General features: G+C 36.8%; 2 protein-coding genes and 1 pseudogene across 5 annotated transcripts; all 3 read left to right on the top strand.

Annotated features, from left to right (window-relative positions):
- Positions 1 to 2,658: 2,658 nt before the first annotated feature.
- On the top strand, positions 2,659 to 7,118 carry LOC125224304 (pyruvate decarboxylase 1-like). The gene is made up of 6 exons (XM_048127689.1): positions 2,659 to 3,144; positions 3,227 to 3,390; positions 5,334 to 5,987; positions 6,077 to 6,194; positions 6,642 to 6,830; positions 6,933 to 7,118. The coding sequence occupies exons 1-6, from the start codon at positions 2,671 to 2,673 to the stop codon at positions 7,101 to 7,103; spliced, it is 1,770 nt and encodes a 589-aa protein (XP_047983646.1). The 5' UTR covers positions 2,659 to 2,670; the 3' UTR covers positions 7,104 to 7,118.
- Positions 7,119 to 7,650: 532 nt separating this feature from the next.
- LOC125221378 lies at positions 7,651 to 9,582 on the top strand (annotated as a pseudogene).
- Positions 9,583 to 13,941: 4,359 nt separating this feature from the next.
- LOC125224301 (pyruvate decarboxylase 1-like) lies at positions 13,942 to 19,649 on the top strand. 4 transcript variants are annotated; one of them, XM_048127684.1, is made up of 6 exons: positions 13,942 to 14,467; positions 14,550 to 14,713; positions 17,319 to 17,972; positions 18,052 to 18,169; positions 19,034 to 19,210; positions 19,300 to 19,649. In XM_048127684.1, the coding sequence occupies exons 1-6, from the start codon at positions 14,000 to 14,002 to the stop codon at positions 19,480 to 19,482; spliced, it is 1,764 nt and encodes a 587-aa protein (XP_047983641.1). In that variant the 5' UTR covers positions 13,942 to 13,999; the 3' UTR covers positions 19,483 to 19,649. The 4 variants fall into 4 exon arrangements, with proteins under 4 accessions (XP_047983641.1, XP_047983640.1, XP_047983643.1 ...); XM_048127683.1 differs by having other exon boundaries at positions 19,022 to 19,210; XM_048127686.1 differs by lacking the exon at positions 19,300 to 19,649 and having other exon boundaries at positions 19,029 to 19,204.
- The last annotated feature ends 4,498 nt before the right edge of the window (positions 19,650 to 24,147 follow it).

Genomic DNA, 24,147 nt, shown 5'->3' with positions numbered 1-24,147 from the left:
GCGTTGGCGGTAGAATCACGTGTCCTTGCCCGAATAGACAACCGCTCTTGCAAAGACGGATGCACTCCCGTTCGAGGCGGACTACTTGCGGTTGAGCTTCCCGGGGTTTCAGGGTCGAACCAATTTCCCGCCTCAGGTCCTTCGTCGGCGACAATCATATTGTGCAAGATTATGCACGTATACATGATGTCGACCATATTCTCCGTAAACCACTGTCGAGTCGGGGCTTTGATAATGTTGAATCGAGCTTGGAGAACCCCAAACGCTCTCTCCACATCCTTGCGAGCAGCCTCTTGCTTCTGCGCAAAAAGAGACTGCTTTTCGTTCGCAGGCCTATTGAACGTCTTCACGAAGGTTGGCCACTTCGGATAGATGCCATCGGCAAGATAGTACCCCATTTTATACTTGCGATTGTTAGCGATGAAGTTGATGGCCGACGCTTTACCATTCAGAACTTCAGCGAAGAGGTCGGAGTTGTTGAGCACGTTAACGTCGTTGTTCGAGCTGGGGACACCGAAATATGCATGTCAAATCCATAGCCGGTAGTCGGCGACGGCCTCGAGTATAACGGTGGGGTGGGTGCCTTTGTGGCCGCTCGTGTATGACCCCCTCAACGCCACAGGACAATTCTTCCATTGCCAATGCATGCAATCGACACTCCCGAGCATCCCGGGGAATCCGTGCACTTGTTCGTGAAGTCGGAGCAGAAACTAACAATCTGCGGTGGTTGGCTTCTTCAGAAATTCGTCGGTGAAGGCTGCCCGAACGCCTTTGCAGAAGTTCAACAAACAAAGTCTCCCAGTGGATTCTCCGATGTGCAGGTATTCGTCGAACGAATCCGCCGTTTGTCCAGTAGCAAGCTGACGGATCGCCACAGTACATTTCGGAGTATCGTGTGGCTAGGGACGACCAGCCAGGCGTCGAACCCTTCTCTGAAGTACTCTTCCCGTCCCGCCAATGTATTCGCGATATGCAAAAATAGCGCGCGTGACATACGGAAACGGCGACGGAAGTAGATATCTCCCCATACCGGGTTCGGACTGAAGTAATCACGTTCCAACCTTGCGGCGGCTTCCTCCCGGTTACGATGGATGTAAGTCCGGGGTCGCCTTTGACGAGGCGCAACGGCTTCCTCCTCCATACGTCGATCTTCTTCTAGCGATTCTTCCATTATTCGACACATTTGCTCAAATGGATCCATAATGGATTAAATTTGGGAGAAGAAAAAAGTAAAGGAATGATTTTATAGAAGTGAATGGAGAGGAAAGAAAGAGAGATGAGAGAATAGATGTGTGTTTGTGTATAAAATGGAGAATGGAGAAGAGTATATATAGAATATAAAAAAAAAATTTAAAATATGACCGTTGAACGGTCATATTACCTTTTTTTTAAAAATTTTTTTTTTCAAAAAATTGATTTTTTTTTAAAAAAAATGAATTATGACGTCATAATTCCGACGCCCACTCGCGGGTAGGCGAGTGGGCGTCATGCCAGCTGCCCCCGCGCGCCACATGGCGCCGGGCGCGTGTCTCGCCAGCTCGAGGCCGGCCTCGCCGGGACGCGTCACGCGTCGAGACAGCTTGTCTCGTCGAGACGAGACGGATCCCCCATCGCTGTCTCGATGCCGTCTCGTCTCGTCGAGACGAGATCGAGACCGCATCGCGCAGCGATGCGGATGCCCTAACCTAATTTATGTCTACCTAAAATGTTGTGAAATCAATGTGATTCATTTGAATATGATTAAGACCGTATACCTAATCGTTTAGTTAAATACTTTTACTCTATAAACTCTGCCCATTTTCCCTCTCAAACAAACCAAATTCAAGAAATAAATACTCCACTCGTCTCCTGAAACAGACCAAATTTAAAATGACACATGTTACTCCACTCGTCTCCTGAAACAGACCAAATTTAAAATGACACATGTTAATTGGTAATCTAAGAAAGAAAAAAGAAAAATTGATTGAAGTATTATTAAAAAAAAATATACTTTGATTTAAAATTACTAAGTATATGTGAGTGAGTTAATGTCCGAGGCTATTTGAGGGTACAAGTACTTTATTTGCCACAATCCCACGCCTAGTTGACCTTAATAACTAGGCAAAATGATAGTGTACCTAATCGTTTTAATTACTCCATCCGTCTACCAATAATTGTCCACTTTGGTTTCAGCATGAGTTTTAAAACATACTCTATATAAAGAAAAGTGAGTTAAAAAAATTAGTGAAGTTAGTTTCATACTCCCTCCGTCCCAAATAGACCCTTTAAAGCTGACACGAGTTTTAATTTGTAATTGGTAAAATAAGAGAGAAGAAGAAAAAATAATTGAAATTGAGTAGTAGATGGTGGGACCATAATAAAGTAAAATAGAAGAAGAAAATAAGGATAGGATATGAGTTATTTATGTGGGACGAACGAAAAATGAAATATGACCTATTTTTATAGGACAGATGGAGTAATAAAATGTAAGAGGAATAAGTTAGTGGAATGTGAAACCTATTACATTTATGATAAAAAGTGAAAGTGGACAATTAAAATGAGGTACATACGAAAATGATAAAATTGGACACTTAATAAGAGATAGAAGGAGTAAGTACTTTTACTATATATACTCTGCCAATTTTGCCTCTAAAATAAAAAATCAAGCTCAAATACCAAACGTCCACACGTATGGAAATGGAAACAAAAACTGTTCAGTCAAATTCAATCAAGTCCGCAGCATGCAACGGCGTCGTTCCAGCCGAGGCGACCCTCGGCCAGCACCTAGCGCGGCGGCTCGTGCAGATCGGCGTGAGTGACGTGTTTTCGGTACCCGGCGATTACAATATGGCGCTGCTCGATTACCTCGTAGCCGAGCCGGGGCTCAACTTGATCGGCTGCTGCAACGAGCTCAATGCGGGCTACGCCGCCGACGGATACGCCCGGGCCCGCGGCGTCGCTGCGTGCGCGGTCACGTTCACCGTCGGAGGGCTGAGTATCCTGAACGCGATCGCGGGCGCGTACAGCGGGAGTCTCCCGGTGATATGCATCGTGGGAGGTCCGAGCTCGAACGATTACGGATCGAACCGGATCCTGCATCACACAATCGGGTTGCCGGATTTTAGCCAGGAGCTGCGTTGCTTCCAAACAGTCACCTGCTATCAGGTTCATATATTTTTCGATTAATTTGACTGTATAATTGCAATTTTGTCAATATAATTACTGAATTTGTGTTGAATGATTGTAGGCTGTGGTGAATAATTTGGAGAATGCGCGTGAGCTGATAGACACGGCGATATCAAGCGCGCTCAAGGAGAGTAAGCCGGTGTATATAAGCGTCAGCTGCAACTTGCCGGGCATTGTACACCCGTCGTATACACCTCATCCTCTGCCATTGTCTACCTTCCCAAAGTAAGGATACCTGATCCTTTTGTTTCAAATACGCACCGCAATAAATGTCCTTGAAAAATACTCCGTGAAAAATGCAATAAATGTCCTTGAAAAATAAACAATTGAAATTAAACAGATTTTAATGCTTAATTAATAAAGTAAAAGAAAAAAAATTGATAAAATAAAAAAGATGAAAAAGAAAATGAGTAAAAAATAGTGAAAGTAATGTTCGTGGATGGTAGGATCCACATCCTCAAATAGAAAGTTGAAAATTTCTATTAATAAGAGACAATTCAAAATAAGAATAATTTTTATTTTTAAAAGATAAATGTAGTATTTTTTCAGTGGATCTTCTCCCATTTTATAATAAAATATATTTGAAATTCACTAATTAAAAATAAAAATAATTTTAAATGATAATAAAAGGTTTATTGGCTGATGGACGGAAAAAAGAAAATGAGACACTTAAAACGTGGAGGTACGTAGTACTAAGTTTCATGCAATTGGTAATTTTTGACATGGAAGTTAAAATATTAGATATACCCAAATACTTCCTTGAATCAGTATTTTATTTTGGCCATGTATATTTCTCTTGCTTTATTTTTTTTCCCATTTCATTATTTTTCTAATTTATTCATTTACTTTATTCATTTATTTTTTCTTTTTTTAACCCCTTATCCAAATCATATTAATCAAGTAACGTGAAAAGGTAACGTGAAAAGGATGAAGTAACTCTATTCACTGTAGTATTATCACTGATTATTGATTCTCTATCTTTCCATAAAAGATAATCTTATTTATAGACCATACGAGTTTTAATGAGAAATTGGTAAATTAAAAGAGATAAGGAGAAAAAGAGAGCAAAGTAAAAGAAATAGAAGAAAATGAAGGTAAAGTATGAGAAAAGTTAAGAGATAAACTTTCCATTTTAAGAAATGAGACTATTTTTTGTGGACATGGGGGTATTATAATACTCCATCTATCTCCTAAAAATAAGAACTTTTGAAATGACATGAATTTTAGTGCAAAATTGACAAAGTAAGAGAGATAGTAAAAAATGCATCTTAGTGGAAAATGAATTTTACCCTATTAGAGAGAAATAAATTTCCTTAAAAAAAGTATTTCCTCCGTCCCATAATAGATGGCACAGTTGGCGAATGATACGAGATTTTAGGAGATGTAGTTTTTGTCTATTAGCTGGAGAGAGAAAATAGTAGTATATTTATATTAATGTGAGATAGTACTTTTTTCAAAAGAGAAAATGAGATATCTTTTGTGGGACAAACTAAAAAAGAAAGTATGACATTTATTATAGGACGAGGGGAGTATATTTTTAAAAAATGGGCTAAAAAAGGAAAGAATTTCAATTTTTAAATGATGGAAGGAGTAATAATGGTTTTCTTTCCCATATTTTTATGATTCCTATTTTATACTCCACATGAGACTAAATGAAGGTCACTAGTAAATTTATAATTTAATACTCTATACTAGTAATAATTATACTCCATTTGTAAAAATACACTGGCTTTTAAAAAATACAAAAAACTAAATTTTTAGTAAAAAATATTTCCTTCACTTTCGAAAAGTATGAACCGTTTCTTTATTAGTCTGTATAAGCTTTTAAATTTGGAATAGTTAAACAACATATTATCTACACATCATTTTATTTACCACTTATAATAATGACGTGGAGTCCTCTTTTCACTAACACTGCTTATATTACACTTTATCCTTTTCTCTTTTTTACTTTACTAATTATACATTAAAATTAGTATCGAATTAAATGTTCATACTTTTCAAGAAGGGACAAAAGGAGTATACTCCCTCCATCCTTGAAATAAGCTATTTGGGATATGGACTATTTGTATGGGATGGACGAAAAAAGGAAATATAGTCTATTTCTATGGGACGGAGGGAGTGCTTTCTAATCTATTGTGTTGTTTCGATAAATATAAAACAAAAAGAGAGAGCAATCAAACGAGTCTAGAGTCAGCAGTCAAAGCTGCAGTGTCATTCTTGAACAAGGCATTGAAACCAGTGATGGTGGGAGGTCCCAAACTGCGAGCCGCAAATGCAAGCAACACCTTCCTAAAACTGGCGGACGCTTGCGGCTATCCCGTCGCCGTAATGCCGTCCGCCAAAGGCCTAATCCCCGAGTACCACCCTCATTTCATAGGCACCTACTGGGGTGTAGCGAGCACACCGTTCTGTGCCGAGACTGTCAAATCTGCCGATGCGTACCTCTTTGTTGGACCCATCTTCGACGACATAAATACAGTTTGCTATTCTCTACTTCTCAAGAAGGCCAAGACAATACTAGTGGAGCCCGACCGCGTGGTCATAGGCGATGATGGCACGACATTTGACTGTGTTCGAATGAAGGACTTCTTGTCTGCTCTTACCGGAATGGTTAGGCATAATGCAACTGGCTATGAGAATTATAGTAGGATGTATGTTGAAGATGGACGTCCTCAGAATAGCGAGGCGAATGAGGCGTTGAGGGTGAATGTTCTGTTTCAGCATATTCAGAAGATGTTGTGTGGAGAGATGGCTGTCGTTGCTGAAACAGGGGATTCTTGGTTTAACTGTCAGAAACTGAAATTGCCATCTGGATGCGGGTGAGTTTTAGGTTTAGGGTTATGAGTTTTGGATTCAGATTGTTTTATTTCATGATGCGTGTGGTTTGAATGAAAATGTTGGTTTGAAGGTATGAGGTTCAGATTGAATATGGATCGATTGGTTGGTCCGTTGGCGCGACTCTGGGTTATGCTCAAGCTGCACCGGAGAAGCGTGTGGTTGCTTGCATCGGGGACGGTAGTTTTCAGGTATACACACCAATGTATTCATAATTTTTTATTCGGGATGCGAGTTAAACCTCAAATAATTACTAAGTACTTTATTTATTTGTTTCATTTTAGTTGAACCGTATATTATTTAGCTGTATACAATATTATTTAGCTGTCTTGCTATAGTTGAATTATTTTGTTAAAAAAAAACAATATATTTATTATTTTTACTATATTTTCTTTCATATTCTCCTTGTCCATCTTAAAAGATCAACTTTCTATTTTAAATTATTCCTTTTTATCAAAAAAGTAGTAACACTTTACTATCGTGTACATTTTATAATAAAACTAGAGATACACTACATATTAATACAATAAAATACTACTAACAATTATAGAAATAGTTACACTCTTTAAATTTAGAGGATACATGCAACTTGTATCTCGTCCGCTGCAGCAGACTCCACTTGGATTTTGTATTTGTAGATGACAGCGAATGAGGTATCAACGATGCTTACATGCGGGCAGAATAACTTAATCTTCTTGATAAACAATGGCGGCTACACTACTGAAGAGGTGATTCATGAAGGGCCTTATAATGTGATCAAGAACTGGAATTATACTGGTTTGGTTGATGCAATCTGCAACGACCAAGGCAAATGCTGGACCACTAAGGTGAATTTGTTTACGAGTTGGGGCTTTGAATACGTTTTCAATTAGGTGTTGTGAATAAATTGGATTAAATCGACGTCTCTGTTTCATATCATATGATATTAGGCTGGATGCGAGGAAGAACTGATTGAAGCCATTGATGGGGCAATGGGAGCTTATAAAAGTTGCTTGTGTTTCATTGAGGTGATACTTCACAAGGATGATACCAGCAAAGAACTTCTGCAAATGGGTACCAGGTTTTCTGCCGCTAATAGTCGCCCCCCAAATTCAACCTAATCTCACGTGGTCTCAATCCAAAATCAATACAAATCTATATATAGAGGTGTATTGAAAATTGAAATAATAACTAGTACTAAGATTTAAATTAACATTGATCAATTAACAATAATTAGATTTATTGATCTAATGGCTATGTGGAATTTTCAAATTAATTAAGAACATCGATTATATATACTCATTATTTTTAATGTATACTTAAAAAAATTTATTCATAAATGCATTAGTTATACTCCCCCCGTTCCAGATAATTCGTCTCAGTTTTTCATTTCGGTCCGTCTCACATAATTTGTCCCACTTCACTTTTACCATTTTTGGTAGTGGACCCCATATTCCACTAACTTATTCCTATTCACATTTTATTATAAAACTAATATATAAAGGTAAGACTCACATTCCACTAATTTTTTCAACCCACTTTCCATTACAATTCTTAAAATCCGTGCCCGGTCAAAATGACCCGAATTATCCCGGACGGCGGGAGTACTAAGTAACTTATACATACACAGTGGTATGTGAGCATTACAAGAGAACATTGTCCACTACCATGTTCAAGTACCAAACGTCCAAACATATGGAAATGGAAACAAAACGGTTCCGTCAAATTCATCCCTGTTTTGATACGATAACATTACAACAAAAGAGAGAGCAACAAAACGAGTCTAGAAGCAGCAGTCTTCGCCGCAGTCTCATTCTCGAACAGGCAGCGAAACTAGTAATGGTGGGAGGTCCGAAAATGAGAGCCGCAAACGCAAGCAACGTCTTCCTAAAACTAGCAGATGCTTGTGGCTATCCCGTCGCCGTGATGCCCTCCGCCAAAGGCCTAATCCCAGAGCACCACCCTCATTTCATAGGCACCTACTGGGGCGCAGCGAGCACACCGTTCTGCGCCGAGACTGTCGAATCTGCCGATGCATACCTGTTTGTAGGTCCCATCTTCGACGACACAAACACATTATCCCACTCTCTGCATCTCAAGGAGGCCAAGACAGTACTAGTGGAGCCCGACCGCGTTGTCATAGGTGATGATGGCTCCACATATGGCTGTGTCCTGATGAAGGACTTCTTGTCTGCTCTTGCGGGAATGGTGAGGCGTAACGAAACTGGCTTTGAGAATCACCGTAGGATGTATTGTTGGGGATGGAAAGCGAGACGAATGAGGCGTTGAGGGCGAATGTGCTGTTTCAGCATATTCAGAAGATGTTGTGTCGAGAGATGGTTGTGGTTGCTGATACAGGGGATTCTTGGTTTTGTAGGAAAACATGTAACATGTGGGAAATTCCTAAAGACTAGGCCTTTGGCCTTTCATATGTTGTAACCTCCAAAATGTTTATGGAGTGCCTTAATACCAAGACCTTTCATGTAGGCTCCCCTTTCCTATAAATAGATGGAGTTTTGGGAGATGAGAACACACCAACAATCATTCTCTCTTCTCTCTAAGCTCAAGCATTCTAGTTCGCATCTTAGGAGCACTACATTGCTCGGTTCTCGCCTCCAATTCAAGTTCGCCGGAGCCTACGAGTTTGAGGTGCTTCAACTCGGTAGGAGGAAAGTCGTTTCATCTTTGGGGACGTTGCGCCAATCCGTGAGCACTAGCCGGGGCGTATCTCGTCTTGCGGAGAGAGGGTTACCTCGACTCGACTTGAAGAAGACAATAGTTTGCATCTTGTTCTCTTATTGTATTTCTTTTGTTTTATTTACCTTCTAGTTTTTGGTTCTTTTGTAATAGCAAGAGTTGCCCGTGTAAAGGCTACACTATTTCCAACAGGTTTAACTGTCAGAAACTAAAATTGCCACCTGGATGTGGGTGAGTAGGACATGAATTTTATTGATTGGATTTTTTTGTTTGAATGAAGTGTGTGGTTTGAATGGAAATCTTGGTTTGAAGGTATGAGGTCGAGATGGAGTATAGCTCGATTGGTTGGTCCGTTGGTGCGACTTTGGGCTATGCAGGTGCACCAGAGAAGCGTGTGGTTGCATGCATCGGGGATGGTAGTTTTCAAGTATACTCGAATCACAACGTTTGATCAAATTTTGGCAAGTCTCATAAAGTTTAAAAATTAAATATTTAAATTACCATTTCAATTTTAGTGAATTGTCTATTTTTTTGTTTATACTTAGAATTACGTTTTAAAATTTCTTTTATTAGATTTTATTTGTATTTAACCAAATTTTATAATTTAAATAACTACTAGTATTATTTATTAGTGTCGGTCTAATGAGGTTTGAAGACTGGAATAACTTGAGATGCTATATGTATAGATGTCGGCGCAGGAAGTGTCAACGATGCTTGAGTGCGAGCAGAATAGCATAATCTTCTTGATAAACAACGGCGGCTACACCATCGAAGCAGTGATTCACAAATGGCCGTATAATGTGATCAAGAACTGAAACTATACAGGTTTGGTTGATTAGAGATGTGTTGAGCTTCAGTCCTTTGAAATATTCATCTGGTGGAGTGCCACAGAGCTTGAAGATTATGTGGACTTGCTCAGCCTTAAAAAACATGCATAGATAATAAAATAAAAGACTTTATTTTCATGCTGTCAACATTTTTTTAATTTTCTCCCAAAAATGTGAATGAACTATTACCTCAGTTCTACCAGGCAGAATTGGTCTACCGGCAAACATCTCCGCCATGAGGCAACCAACGCTCCAGAGATCAATGCCAACTCCGTAATCCATGGAGCCGAGAAGCAGCTCTGGAGCTCTGTACCATTGCTTAAAAAGGGAAAAACACATTCATTTCATGATCAGACAAGAAGATCAACCTGTGATTCCGTTAGCCTCTCGTCCGGCCTAGACAGGATTCTCGAGAGATCGGAGTGCATGTATTCGAAAACCAAGTAAACACTGAACTGCATTCTTGAAGTGGCTAATCCCTTGAGCTTTATGATGTTGGGGTGATCCAGCCTCTCCAAGAACCTGATCTCTCGCGCCATGAACTTGATGCTCTCAGCTTCTGAGGTGTCGAACCGGACCTTCTTCAAGGCCACCGTCTCCCCTGTCGCCCTGTCCCTCGCCTTGTACACGTTGCTGTACGTTCCCGCACCTATCTGAAACATCAATAACTTCAATATTCGTGTCTGACACATTCGATTCAAATTAGTTTACCTTGTCTATTTTGATGTAAGAATCAGAAGACTTGGGCACGATGTCCTTCAAAATTTTGTGCTGGAATGTTGTCTGTTAGCCACTTGGGCCATATATCAACTAGTTCATTTCTTCTTCCTCCTCCCTCATATCCGACACTCTTTCTCTGGCCTCTAACTCCGTTCATGGCAGAGCTGATTTTAGTCCTTATGCAGGGGAGAGGGTTGTTTTTGTTGATTCATTGTTTACTTTTTATCAAACAAGAAGAGCATCGAACAAGAAAATAGTAAAATCGTCTTATGTTTAGGACCACAGATGACCTTTAGTCTAAATCAATCAACATATATAGATTAACTCCTTTTTTTTTGGCAAAGAATAAACTGTTCATAGGGATATTTCAGGGGAACATAAGTTATAAGGTCAAGCAGATGTGATTAAAAATAGGAGTAAACCCATTAATTAAGAAAAGATAATATGATAAGAAAAACATAATCTATCAATAATCAAAGAATTTAAAGATTTTGTCTTAATCAATCAATTAACATTTAAACAAATTTCTTTTTTTTGCAGGTGATCAAGAGTTCAAAAAACAAATAAAAAACAGACCATGGACTTAAAGATTGCATGATAAAGCAAAAAAACAAAGGTTCGTTTTTCCCAACCAGCAATAATTCATTGTTTGCTGATTAAAAAACAACAGAAAAAATAATGAAGGCATGCAAGGAAGAGATATTTTTACAATGAAATGAACAGAAACCATAAGATTAACTCCTTTTTGGGCAGGGAATAAGCTCCTCATAAGGACATAGATTGGGAACAAAAAGAAGGTGAAAAAGTTCTAAATAAGAAAAAGATATTCTTCAGTCATGATTGTATTTAAAGAAACAAATATAATCAATCAAGTAAACTATAAATTAATCTCATTTTTTTCGCAGATGATGAAGAGCTTAAAACAGGAATAAAGAACAGAGCATGGACTTAAAGATTGCATTCATTTATCCTTAAACTGAAAAACTATGCATTTCTTACTGAACTAAAACAAATACGATAAAATCTAATGAAGGCATGCATGGAACAAACATTATTACAGTGAAATGGACAAAAATAAATATTTATATAACATAAAACAGAAGTACATAAATAAAAAGTTGCTGATTGAAATAGAGTATAAATAAATAAATTGTTATAAAAAGACTTTAATGGCAGCAAAAAAAAAGGGGTGGAACTACTGAGAAAAAATTATGGATCTGAATTGTGAATGGAGAGAAGAAGAATAGAAAGAACAGAACTATCTAAGAACCGAGTTGATAACTATCAGATGATTAATGTTGTTCAGTAAATGTTGCTAAGTGTTTTACAGATTCATAGAGGAGGATATTTATATCGAGATGGATGGTGAGCCTCCACTCCTAAAAAACAATGCAGGTTCCCAAAAAAAGAGCATAATAGGAAAGATTTGTCATTTATCTCGTGCCATTTGAAATGAAATAGTATTTGCTTTTCAGTACTGGATTTATGAAGTGTTGTTTTGTGCGTTAATGAGAGAATAAAGTAAGAGAAATGAAAAAGTAGAGATGATGATGTTTCCATTCTAGGAAACGTTTCGTTTTTAATTGAATAACCCAAAACAAAAATATTTCATTTTTAATTGGATTTAAGAGTTTTAGAAAAGATATAATCTGTCTGATGTTAATAAGAGTATGAAAATTTAAAATTCAGGTTTGTAAAAACAAAAAAAGAATGATGTGGAAGAAAACATACTCAATAGCAGCATGGAAACATGAAAGTCTTCTTGTTTATCACATGCGCGCACACAATTTCTGCATTTAAGAGGTACTGTCTTTATTCTCTCTATTTTTAAAACATGTGAGTCTTCTTGTTTGTTGTGTTTTCATATTGTCACATATGCACATACAATTTCTGCATTTAAAAGGCATACTATTGTATTTTAAAACATGGCTTTTGTATTTAATAGGCTGTCCCTTTCTCTCTCTATCTCTCTATCTCTCTCGCTCTTTCATATTTTCCATGTTCTAATATTATGATTTTATTCTCTCTCATATTTTTCATGTTCTAAAATTATAATTTTATTCTCTCTCTCGATTTCACAGGTGGTGCTTCATTCATAATTTTCAAATATTTACTCCTACATTACAGGTTTATAAATGAATACCAACATAGTATTATTAATCTTTGTTCAGGGTTTGATTGCATTGGCATGGGTAAGAGCTAAAAAGATGAATCTCAGCGTTAGAAGAATAGAATAGAATAGATATATATTGTAATTGAATAGTACTCATTCTATCCAACAATAGGAGTCATTTTTATTATAGACACGAGTTTTAAAAAATGTAAAGAAAAATGAATTAGGAAAGTTTGTGGAATATGAGATCCATTTTTTATATTGATTTTATAATAAAATGTGATTGAAGTGAGTTAGTGGAATGTGAGATTTACTTACCATTTATGGTAAAAATGAAGTGTGACTCTTATTATGAAAGGGACCAAAATGACAAAGTGTGACTCCCAATGCCTATAAACAAAACCGATATAAGCTTTATTTCTAAGCAAGTGGATTTAACAATAAGATCACAAAATTTTAGCCAAGATATGCCAAAATTTTATGATGTTTCCAGCTAAAAAGGGTATCACAGTCCTTTCATTCACTGCTACTTTAGATTAGTATAGATATAGATATACTCTGTTCATCCCATAAAGTACTAAGTATATTCTTTCTTTTTTAGTCCTGTCATACAAGAATATCCACTTTCTAATTTTGGTAACTCTCTTCTCTCATAGTTGTGATCCATTGAACACTAACAATACTTTAATTACTTTTTCTTTCTATTGTCCTTTTTACATTAACAATTGACCATTAAAATCTGCACCCAATTAAAAGTGCACACTCTTATGTGAAAGAGGAAGTATAATTAATGAAATGAAAATTTCTAAAAGTTGTAATCCTCTATCGTCTGATGAATACATTTTCGTACTTATATTTTAAGATAATTAATGTTTCACCAAACAAATATTTGATACTTCATCCGTCTCATGGAAATAGACCATTGAATGGTGAAGTCCATTAATGATAAAATAAAAGAGAAGGAGAAAAATGTTATGGATATGAACTATTTCTATGAGACGGACGAAAAATGAAATATGGTCTATATCTATGGGACGAAGGGAGTACATTGTAAGCTATGGCAATATTTCGTCATCATTTATGTATACGTATACTTGATGAGTCATGTTTGGATACCCGTATCGGGTCAGGTACAGGAAAATAGAATCAGATCTAGATGTCGAGGCTATTCGGGTGCCTCTGGCCACACCCAGTGGACCTTGATGGCTGTTCAAAAATGAAAAATGATGCTATAGTACTACTCCCTCCGTCCCAAGATAAGTGACTTGTATTCCTTTTTGGGGTGTCCCATAAGTGACCTATTTCCATTTTTAGCAAAAAGTCATCTCTCTTGCTTTATTCTCCACCTACTTTATTCTCTATTCTCTCCTCTACTTTTCCCTCTCTCATATTTTACTCTCTCCACTTTAACTTATTTAAATACCATTCCTTAAATCTCATGCCCAAAAGAAGTAGATCACTTATCTTGGGACGGAGAAAAGTATTAACTAATGTCTAATCTAAAATGCTGTGAAATTAATGTGATTAAGACCGCTCGCCACACCTAGTAGTACTATATAACCCCAGCCAATTTTCCCTCTCAAATAAGAAATCAAACTCAGAATTAAATTCCTTGTTCATTTTGCCATTTTTCAGTAGATCGATCAAATCTACCATACATATGGAAACAAAAACGGTTCCGTCAAATTCAATCAAGTCCGCAGCATGCAACGGCGTCGTTCCAGCCGAGGCGACCCTCGGCCAGCACCTAGCGCGGCGGCTCGTGCAGATCGGCGTGAGTGACGTGTTTTCGGTACCCGGCGATTACAATATGGCGCTGCTCGATTACCTCGTAGCCGAGCCGGGGCTCAACTTGATCGGCTGCTGCAACGAGCTCAATGCGGGCTACGCCGCCGACGGATACGCCCGGGCCCGCGGCGTCGCTGCGTGCGCGGTCACGTTCACCGTCGGAGGGCTGAGTATCCTGAACGCGATCGCGGGCGCGTACAGCGGGAGTCTCCCGGTGATATGCATCGTGGGAGGTCCGAGCTCGAACGATTACGGATCGAACCGGATCCTGCATCACACAATCGGGTTGCCGGATTTTAGCCAGGAGCTGCGTTGCTTCCAAACAGTCACCTGCTATCAGGTTCATATATTTTTCGATTAATTTGACTGTATAATTGCAATTTTGTCAATATAATTACTGAATTTGTGTTGAATGATTGTAGGCTGTGGTGAATAATTTGGAGAATGCGCGTGAGCTGATAGACACGGCGATATCAAGCGCGCTCAAGGAGAGTAAGCCGGTGTATATAAGCGTCAGCTGCAACTTGCCGGGCATTCCACTCCCGTCGTATACACCTCATCCTCTGCCATTGTCTACCTTCCCAAAGTAAGGATACCTGATCCTTTTGTTTCAAATACGCACCACAATAAATGTCCTTGATAAATACTCCACGAAAAATGCAATAAATGTCCTTGAAAAATAAACAATTGAAATAACAAAGATTTTAATGCTTAATTAATAAAGTAGGAGAAAACAGTTAATAAAATAAAAAAGATGAAAAGGAAAATGAGTAAATAAGAGGTATGGGTAAAAAATAATGAAAGTAATGTTCGTGGATAGTAGGGTCACGTCCTAGAATAGAAAGTTTAGAAAGTTAAGAGACAATCTAAAATAGAAATAATTTCTATTTTTAAGAGACAAAGGTAGTATTTTTTCATTGGATCTCCTCCCATTTTATAATAAAATATATGTTAAATTCACGAACTAAAAATAAAAATAATTTTAAGTGAAATGAAATGTTTATTGGCCCGTGGACAGAAAATAGAAAATGAGACTCTTAAGAACGTGGAGGCAGTACTAAGTTTCATACGATTGATAATTTTTTGACACAGTGGTTAAAATATTAGAGATGTACCCAAATTACTTGAGTCAATATATTATTCTGGGCATGTATATTCTTCTTGCTTTAATTTTTTTCTCATTTCAATATTTTTCTAATTTATTCATTTATTTTAATAATTTATTTTTTCTTTTTTTAATCTCTTATCCAAAACTATTTATCAAGTAACGTGAAAAGGATGAAGTAACTCTATTCACTGCAGTATTATCACTGGTTATTGATACTCCATCTGTTCATAAAAGATAATCTTATTTGTGGACAACACAAGTTTTAATGAGAAATTGACAGACTAAGAGAGATAAAGAGAAAAATTGAGTAAAGTAAGAAAAATAGAGGAAAGTCGGAAAAGTATGATAAAAGTTAAGAAAGAAACTTTCCATTTAAAGAAATGAGACTATTTTTTGTGGATAGAAGGCTCATTACGTGTCCTAGAAATAAGAATTTTTGAAATGATATGAATTTTAATGCAAAATTGAGAAAGTAAGAGAGAGATAGAAAAAAAAACGTGTTAGTGGAAAAAAGAGAGAAATTTCCTTAAAAAAATTTATATTTTTAAAGAACCGATTAAAAAGAAAAGAGTTTCTATTTTTAAATGATGGAGGAGTAATTGTTTTATTTCCCATATTTTTATGATTCCTATTTTGTAATCCACATGAGACTAAACGAAGGTCAAAAGTAAATTTATAATTAATACTATACTAATAATTATACTCCATTTGTAAAAATGCATAATACTCGTTTTTAAAAATAAAAATAAATTTTTAGTAAAAAATATTTCAATCATCTCTAAAGAGTATGAACTGTTTTTTAATTAGTCTATCCCGAAAAAGTATTATAAGCTTTTAAATTTGGAATAGTTAAACAACATAATACCTATACATATTTTATTTACCACTTATATTAATGACGTGGAGTCCACTTAATTTTCACTAACACTACTTACACCACTCTTTATCCTTTTATTTTTTTTACTTTACTAATTACACATTAAAACTAATATCGAATTAAATGTTTATACTTTTTAAGAAGGGAGAGAATATAAGTTTGGTTAAATTCTAGTGAAATCTAAAAGTTTGACACTCTACTGTAGATGTGTACTAATTTCGTTAAATTATTTTTTGAAAAAATAAGAAATATTAGTTAAATTCTTATTAGCTTCCGAACTTCCAAAACCAACAACTAATATTACGATTTAGACATTATTCATAAATGTCTCACGGCGCACGATTTTGACATTATTCATAATTGTCTTAACGACGCTTAATTTAGGAAAATCATATATCTTTTCCTATTTCAAATGTATACTAAAACCTAAAATGAGATAGATAAGTAGTTAGTACTCAAAAATCAATCTCATTTTTTATTTATAAAAAATATATATCTATCTATAGTTTTACACTACACTTAAACTCAAAAGTTTTTCAAATTTTGTAAGTAAAAAATGCATTATATAAAGAATATTCTTTTAAATTTGAATTTATTATAAATGGCTGAAATAAAATCATAGACATTTATATTAAAATAAATTTGAATTTAGTGTATCATTCTCGTGACAACACAAATTTTTCTGCACACTTATTTTAATAGGTTTAAGACTAAGAAAGAAAGGATTGTTTGTTGTTTTAAAGTAGTAAAAAAATAAATAAAATACATAGAAAAAAATGTTAATTATTATAAAGTAGAAAGAAGATTAAATTAAAGAGAGAAGAGGTTGCTGGGTGATTAAAAGGAGTAGTATAATTAAATATTTAATTATTTACTAAAATAGTAAGGTCATTTTAGTTGGGACGTGATGAAAAATGAAAATGGATAATCTCCATTGGGACGAAGGAGTATACTCCCTCCGTTCTTAGAAATAGGCCGTGATTGACACAAGTTTTAATGTGTAATCAGTAAAGTAAAAGAGGAGGATAAAAGGTTGAATTGTGTAGGGGTCCATAAATAATAAATAAAAGAGGAGAAAAAAATTGTCATAAATAGATATAGACTATTTATATGGGACGTATGAAAAATGAAATACACTTATTTCTATGGGACGGAGGAAGTACTTTCTAATCCACTGCGTTGTTTCGATAAATATAAAACAAAAAGAGAGAGCAATCAAACGAGTCTAGAGGCAGCAGTCAAAGCCGCAGTGTCATTCTTGAACAAGGCATCGAAACCAGTGATGGTGGGAGGTCCCAAAATGCGAGCCGCAAATGCAAGCAACGCCTTCCTAAAACTGGCAGACGCTTGCGGCTACCCTGTTGCCGTAATGCCGTCTGCCAAAGGCCTAATCCCCGAGCACCACCCTCATTTCATGGGCACCTACTGGGGCGTAGCGAGCACACCGTTTTGTGCAGAGACTGTTGAATCTGCCGATGCGTACCTCTTTGCTGGACCTATCTTTGACGACATAAATACACTATGCTACTCTCTGCTTCTCAAGAAGGCCAAGACAATACTAGTGGAGCCCGACCGCGTGGTCATAGGAAATGATGGCCCGACATTTGAATGTGTTGGAATGAAGGACTTCTTGTCTTCTCTTACCGGAATGGTTAGGCATAATGCAACTAGCTATGAGAATTATAGTAGGATGTATGTTGAAGATGGATGTCCTCGGAATAGCGAGGAAAATGAGGCGTTGAGGGTGAATGTTCTGTTTCAGCATATTCAGAAGATGTTGTGTGGAGAGATGGTTGTGGTTGCTGAAACAGGGGATTCTTGGTTTAATTGTCAGAAACTGAAATTGCCATCTGGATGTGGGTGAGTAGGAAATGAGTTTTGGATTCAATTTGTTTTATTTCATGATGTGTGTGGTTTGAATGGAAATCCTGGTTTGAAGGTACGAGGTTCAGATTGAATATGGGTCGATTGGTTGGTCCGTTGGTGCGACACTGGGCTATGCTCAAGCTGCACCAGAGAAGCGTGTGGTTGCTTGCATCGGCGATGGTAGTTTTCAGGTATATACACCAGTGTATTCATACTTTTTTATTGGGATGTGAGTCATACCACAAATAATTACTACTACTACTACTAAGTGCTTTATTTATTTGTTCCATTTTAGCTGAATCGTATGTACTAGTACTCCTATACATTGTTTTTGGAAAAAACAATATACTCTCTTATTATCACTCTTACTTTATTTTCTCTCATAGTCCATCTTCAACTTTATGTGAGAAGCTGGCATATATACTAGTAACATTTGAATCCATACTTCTTGAACTATTATTAGATTTTTCTTAGATACCGATGGCTTTCGTCCTAAAATTAATTGATGATAAGGAGGAGTTCATGAAACTTATAGTGATTTCGATTTTCTTTTTACACTAATATTAGATAGTTATATTTGTAGTTTTAATTGTCAACACCATACCTCAAATCTTTGATGGTGGAGGGGTTATATTTTTTCTATCGGTTGGACCAGTGACTGAATTTTCTAAAATTTTTTTTCAATTGGTTGTATTACTGACCCAAATTTTAAATCCAGATATATTGCTGGGTCAATCAACTTTTTCAGTTTCAACACATATATACTGTTGGGTCAATTAAATTTGACCCATAGTCAGCGACTTGCTCCGATACCATATTAAAAATCCATAAGTACGTCCTAAAACCAATTTGTTGTAGAAGGAGGGCCCATGAGAGTTAAATAGTAATTTTACAATGTATTATTTTATAAATAAATTAGAGAAACATATTAATACAATTAAATACTTCTAATAATTATAGAAATAATTACACTGTTTAAAATTTTGAGAATACAACTGTATCTCATCCATTGCAGAAGACTCCACTTCGATTTATATTTGCAGATGACAGTGCAGGAGGTGTCAACGATGCTTACGTGTGGTCAAAATAACATAATCTTCTTGATAAACAATGGCGGCTACACTACCGAAGAAGTGATTCATGAAGGGCCTTATAATGTGATCAAGAATTGGAATTATACTGGTTTGGTTGATGCAATCTGCAACGACCAAGGAAAATGCTGGACCACTAAGGTGAGTTAGTTTACGAGTTTAATTAGGTGTTGTGAATAAATTGGATTAATCGATGTCTCTATGTCATACTCCCATATTACATTAATTAGGTTGGATGCGAGGAAGAAGTGATTGAAGCCATTGATGGGGCCATGGGAGCTTATAAAAATTGCTTGTGTTTCATTGAGGTGATACTTCACAAGGATGATACCAGCAAAGAACTTCTGCAAGTGGGTACCAGGTTTTCTGCAGCTAATAGTCGGCCTCCAAATCCACCCTATTCCTCTATGTGATGTGATTGAGTGTATCCAAAATCAATACAATTATCTATAGAGGTGTATTGAATAATACTCCCTCCGTCCTGCTTTAGGAGTTCCGGTTGAGTCGGGCACATGTTTTAAGAAAGTGTTTGAGTGTGTAATAAATAAATATTGTTGTGGAAGTTGGGATTCACTTTTAATTGAATGTGTAATAAATAAATATTGTAGTGAATGTTGGGACCCACTTTTAACACATTTTTACTTACTTTGTAGGCCTTTTTTATTAGTTTATACCAACCGGGACTCCTAAAGTGGGACATCCGAAATTGATCAACTGGGACTTCTAAAGCGGGACGGAGGGCGTAATTAAGATTAAATACTCTCCATGTCCCACAATAAGAGTCACATTTTGCAATTTTGGTCCGTCCCACAATAAGAATCACACTTCATTTTTACCATAAATGTTAAGCAGGTCCTACATTCTATTAACACACTTCATTCACATTTTATTGTAAAACCAATATAAAAAAGTGGGTCTTATTTTCCACTAACTTTTCGAAGTCACTATTTTTTATATTTCTAAAACTCGTGCTCATAATAAAAGTGACCCATATTGTGGAACCGATGGAGTAATAAAGTTACATTGATCTAATGGCTAAGTGAAATTTTCAAATTTATTTAGAATATTACTCCATATGAATGTCGATTAATTTGAAAAATCCACATAGCCATTAGCGGGCCAAGATGGAGTTATTTTTCCGTCAAACGACTAAATAATACTCCCTCCGTCCCATTGAAGATGACTCAGTTTTATTTTTGGTTTATCCCAACCAAGATGACTCATTATCAAAAATAGAAACACATTTATCTCTACTTTATTCACTCTCTCTTACTTTACTCTCTCTACTTGACACACACAATAAAGTTGCATAAAATTCCGTTCCGCCCAAGAAAGGGTCATTTTCCTCGGGACGGAAAGAGTAACTCATATATCTTGGTCTTATTTAGACTATCAAACAAGCACTAAGGTTGTAAGTCACCGGAATAATTTTGTAATTTTTGTCTTATATATGAAGCAATAAAATATCGGCAAACGAATAAACTCTTGTTTGTATCATTATCTTTTTTTTTGTATTTAATTTTTTTTACTTATTTGAAGTAGCTTTCCACATTAGTTTATAGCCTAGAGTCTAGGTTATGACCGCCTATGCAACTTGAGTCATCAATACATAGGGGAAATGCTATTTCGTAATGTGTTTTGTGTTGACGTAACATTATAGCGGTGACGGATCCAGGATATATAAATAGAGGGGGCGAAATATATATTAGTAGATTGATTTAGGGCGAAAATGACAATTTTTTTTTATTTTCGAGGCGACGTCAGGACAAACGGAAGGGGCAGACATGGTAATTTTACGTTCAGATAACAGGAAATTAGTCATACAGGGGGGCGACCGCCCCCTCCTGCCCCCCAGATCCACCAGTGCATTAGAGAGCAAACGAACTGCGCTTATTAAAACTCGTTAAGCATTTAGTATATATTTCTATTAATCAATTAAAAAGATCAAATATGGCATAATTTCTTTAATTGTGTTGAAAAATATGCTCTCATCTCGCGGGTTGCGCGCACACTTTTGTTTTAATATCATCACATTAGGTTACGCACTTATACATATCCTAACTAGGCCACTTAAGTCGCTGAAGAACTACTTAATTACCGACTTAGGGCTCGTCTGGTAGCCGCAAAAATATTAAACATGGGTACATGGTTAATGGGCTTTCATGAATGGGTGGATAGTGTTAACCCATGTTTGGTTTGTTAGAGTTTGTATACTAGAAATCACCTTTCGAGTGATTGAATACTGTTAAAACTCTTATTTTATTTTCCAAATGAATAAACAGATTATTTTTGTCATAATGTTGTTATATTTTACATTTAATGGATGTTAATTGCATATTTAAATGTATAAGTAATTTAACAAAGTCTAAGTCTTTGTTTTAGTAGACCGGTTGTGGGCGTCGTCCACTTTAAGGTAACACGGTCAGTTCTAAACAAAGAAAAAGAAGAATTTCACAACCTAGATAGGCTTAGACTACCTATCGTGAAAGGTTGCAATGTCGGTCCGATTATTTCTAAGCCTTACTGAAATAAGATGACGTTGGTGTGGTAAAGCACTGAATGGATCTAACAATGAGACAGTCTTTATGCTATCTACCGAAAGACGAGGTCTCGTAAATTATTTCTAAATCAATGTACGTTAGCATTGAGCATACGGTATTGATTATGCACTACTTTGACTTACCAAATGGTGCGGGTTTTTCGTAACCCAATAAGCCTGGTATATTGGGTAGTGGTGATTAGTATCTAGCGGTGCTAGGATTGCTATTATGTTGAATCGTGCGCGAGGTGAGTCTCGTTTGATAACATCCTCAAGAGAAGCTTGAAATAAGGTTTTATTATTCGGAACCTAGCTAGTTGGAGTTTAATTACTCTATGAATAATAAATAAGATTTTCTTGCTGAGTCCTCTCTTGGAATAAACAAGATATTAATTAATTAAGTTCATAGCAGACAATAATTAATTAATGGATGTTTCTATCTTAAGTGCGGGAAATAAATATAAAGTATTGGAAACCCGAAGTACTTGTAATTTCGGATTTGGATGGGGAGTGCAGTATTACTTCTGTAGTGGCTGCTCGTAATATTCCAATTTTAAGCTTATATTAAATTGGGTTTAATTTAATTAGTAAAAAGCTAATTGGAGGAGCCCATATCCAAAGCCTTCCATAGATCCCTGTCTGGGCCCAATATGTGACTTATTATAAATAGGAGAATAAAGGAGACAGAAAATACACTTGTTTTTCTCTCAAAATTTTCGGCCCTCTCTATTCCTAGTAGAGGTCGAATTTTTCTCCTCCGTGGGAAAGGATTTCTGTCTTCTCTATTTAAGTCCTAGTGCGCTGGTGAGATCAGCCCACCCTGATATCAGTTCACAGTCCGGGAACCAGTCAGAAGATCCGTGGTTTTGTACTAAAGATCTTCACGAGGAGAAGGCGCTAGCTATCTTCGATTCTTTGGAGAATCATCAAGGTATAATGGCTAAACCCTAGAACAACATGTTTTAGATTTCATTTAATTTAAAGCATGTGATTATTTGAGTTATGAGCATGATACGTGAGATGATTACGCGAATAGAATTTGTCTAAATAATCCGCTAAATAGATCTGATTATTATGTAATTGATTTATGAATGCGCTTCCGCTGCCAACCCCTTCAATTGGTATCGAGCCAAGTCTTTATTATTATCCTTGAGTCTGCCCCCTAGCTTCCAATAGTTCAAGCTCAACTTTGAGATGAACAAAAGGAATTACACCTTGGCTGAGTTGTTGACTGAACTTCAGTCGGCGGAAGATCTCATGAACCAAGCTAAGGCTGCGATGGTTAGTTCGTCACATCGTTCCTCTGGCCCTAGGCCTGGCGCAGGAAAGAAGAAAGTGACAAACCAGGTTGCACCTAAAGATGCTAAGGGAAAGAAAAGGAGGAGGTCGGGAAAGAAGCAAACCGGAAAGTGTTTCAAGTGTGGAGAGAAGGGGCATTGGAAGCAAGATTGCCCTAAAAGGAGCAAGGCTACAGGTATGCACCAAGCTTTAGTTGTTGAGTCATGTTTGGCTTCGACTTCTTCTCATACTTGGGTTATTGACACTGGAGCTACTGATCATATTTGTTTTGATCCTGACTTAATGCAGGTGACAAGACGGCTATATGATGGAGAGATCGAAGTTCAGCTGGGCGACGCTACTAAAGTGGCGGCCGTTGCAGTGGGAGACGTTTATTTGCGTTTTAGTAGTGATAGATTTTTTATTATGAAGAATGTTTTGTTGATACCTTCTTTTAGAAGAAATTTAATTTCAGTTTCTAAATTGGTTTTTGATGGATATTCGATTTCTTTTAATGACAATTGTGTTATTAAGAAAGATGGTTCTTATATCTGTCGTGGTATCATGGAAAACAATCTGTACACAATCGTATCTACACAATATAATGATCGCAAATTAGAACTCAATAATGCATCGAAAATTTCAAAGAAAAGAAAAGAACCTTCAAGTTCAATGAACGAAACGTACTTATGGCACCTTAGACTTGGTCATGCCAACCAAAGGAGGATTCAAACACTTGTGGATCAAGACCTTCTTAAAGGGCTAGATACTGAATCATTTTCCACGTGCGAATCCTGTTTGGAAGGCAAGATGACCAAGAGACCTTTTAGAGTGAAAGGAAATAGGGCCAAGGAAGCACTAGAACTCGTTCATACTGATGTGTGTGGACCAATGTCAACCGAGGCAAGAGGCGGCTTTCCGCTATTTCATCACTTTTATTGATGATTACTCGAAAGTTGGATATGTTTATTTGATGCGCTTTAAGTTTGAAGCTTTTGACAAGTTCAAGGAGTTTAAGGCTTATGTTGAGACGCATCATGGAAAACGTATCAAGAGCCTGCGATACTGATCGTGGAGGCGAATACCTCGGTGCCGAGTTTTTGGACTACTTATCGGTAGAGGGAATTGAATCCCAACATGACTGCGCCAGGCACACCTCAGCAGAATGGCGTAGCTGAAAGAAGGAATAGGACCTTGTTAAATATGGTCCGATCGATGATGAGTTATGCACGACTGCCTATTTCGTTTTGGGGACATGCCT

The sequence above is a fragment of the Salvia hispanica genome, chromosome 4 (genome assembly GCF_023119035.1).
Source record: "Salvia hispanica cultivar TCC Black 2014 chromosome 4, UniMelb_Shisp_WGS_1.0, whole genome shotgun sequence".
Classification (NCBI taxonomy): domain Eukaryota; kingdom Viridiplantae; phylum Streptophyta; class Magnoliopsida; order Lamiales; family Lamiaceae; genus Salvia; species Salvia hispanica.
Note: the sequence above shows the minus strand (reverse complement) of the source record. Positions and strands in the feature narration are given on the sequence as shown.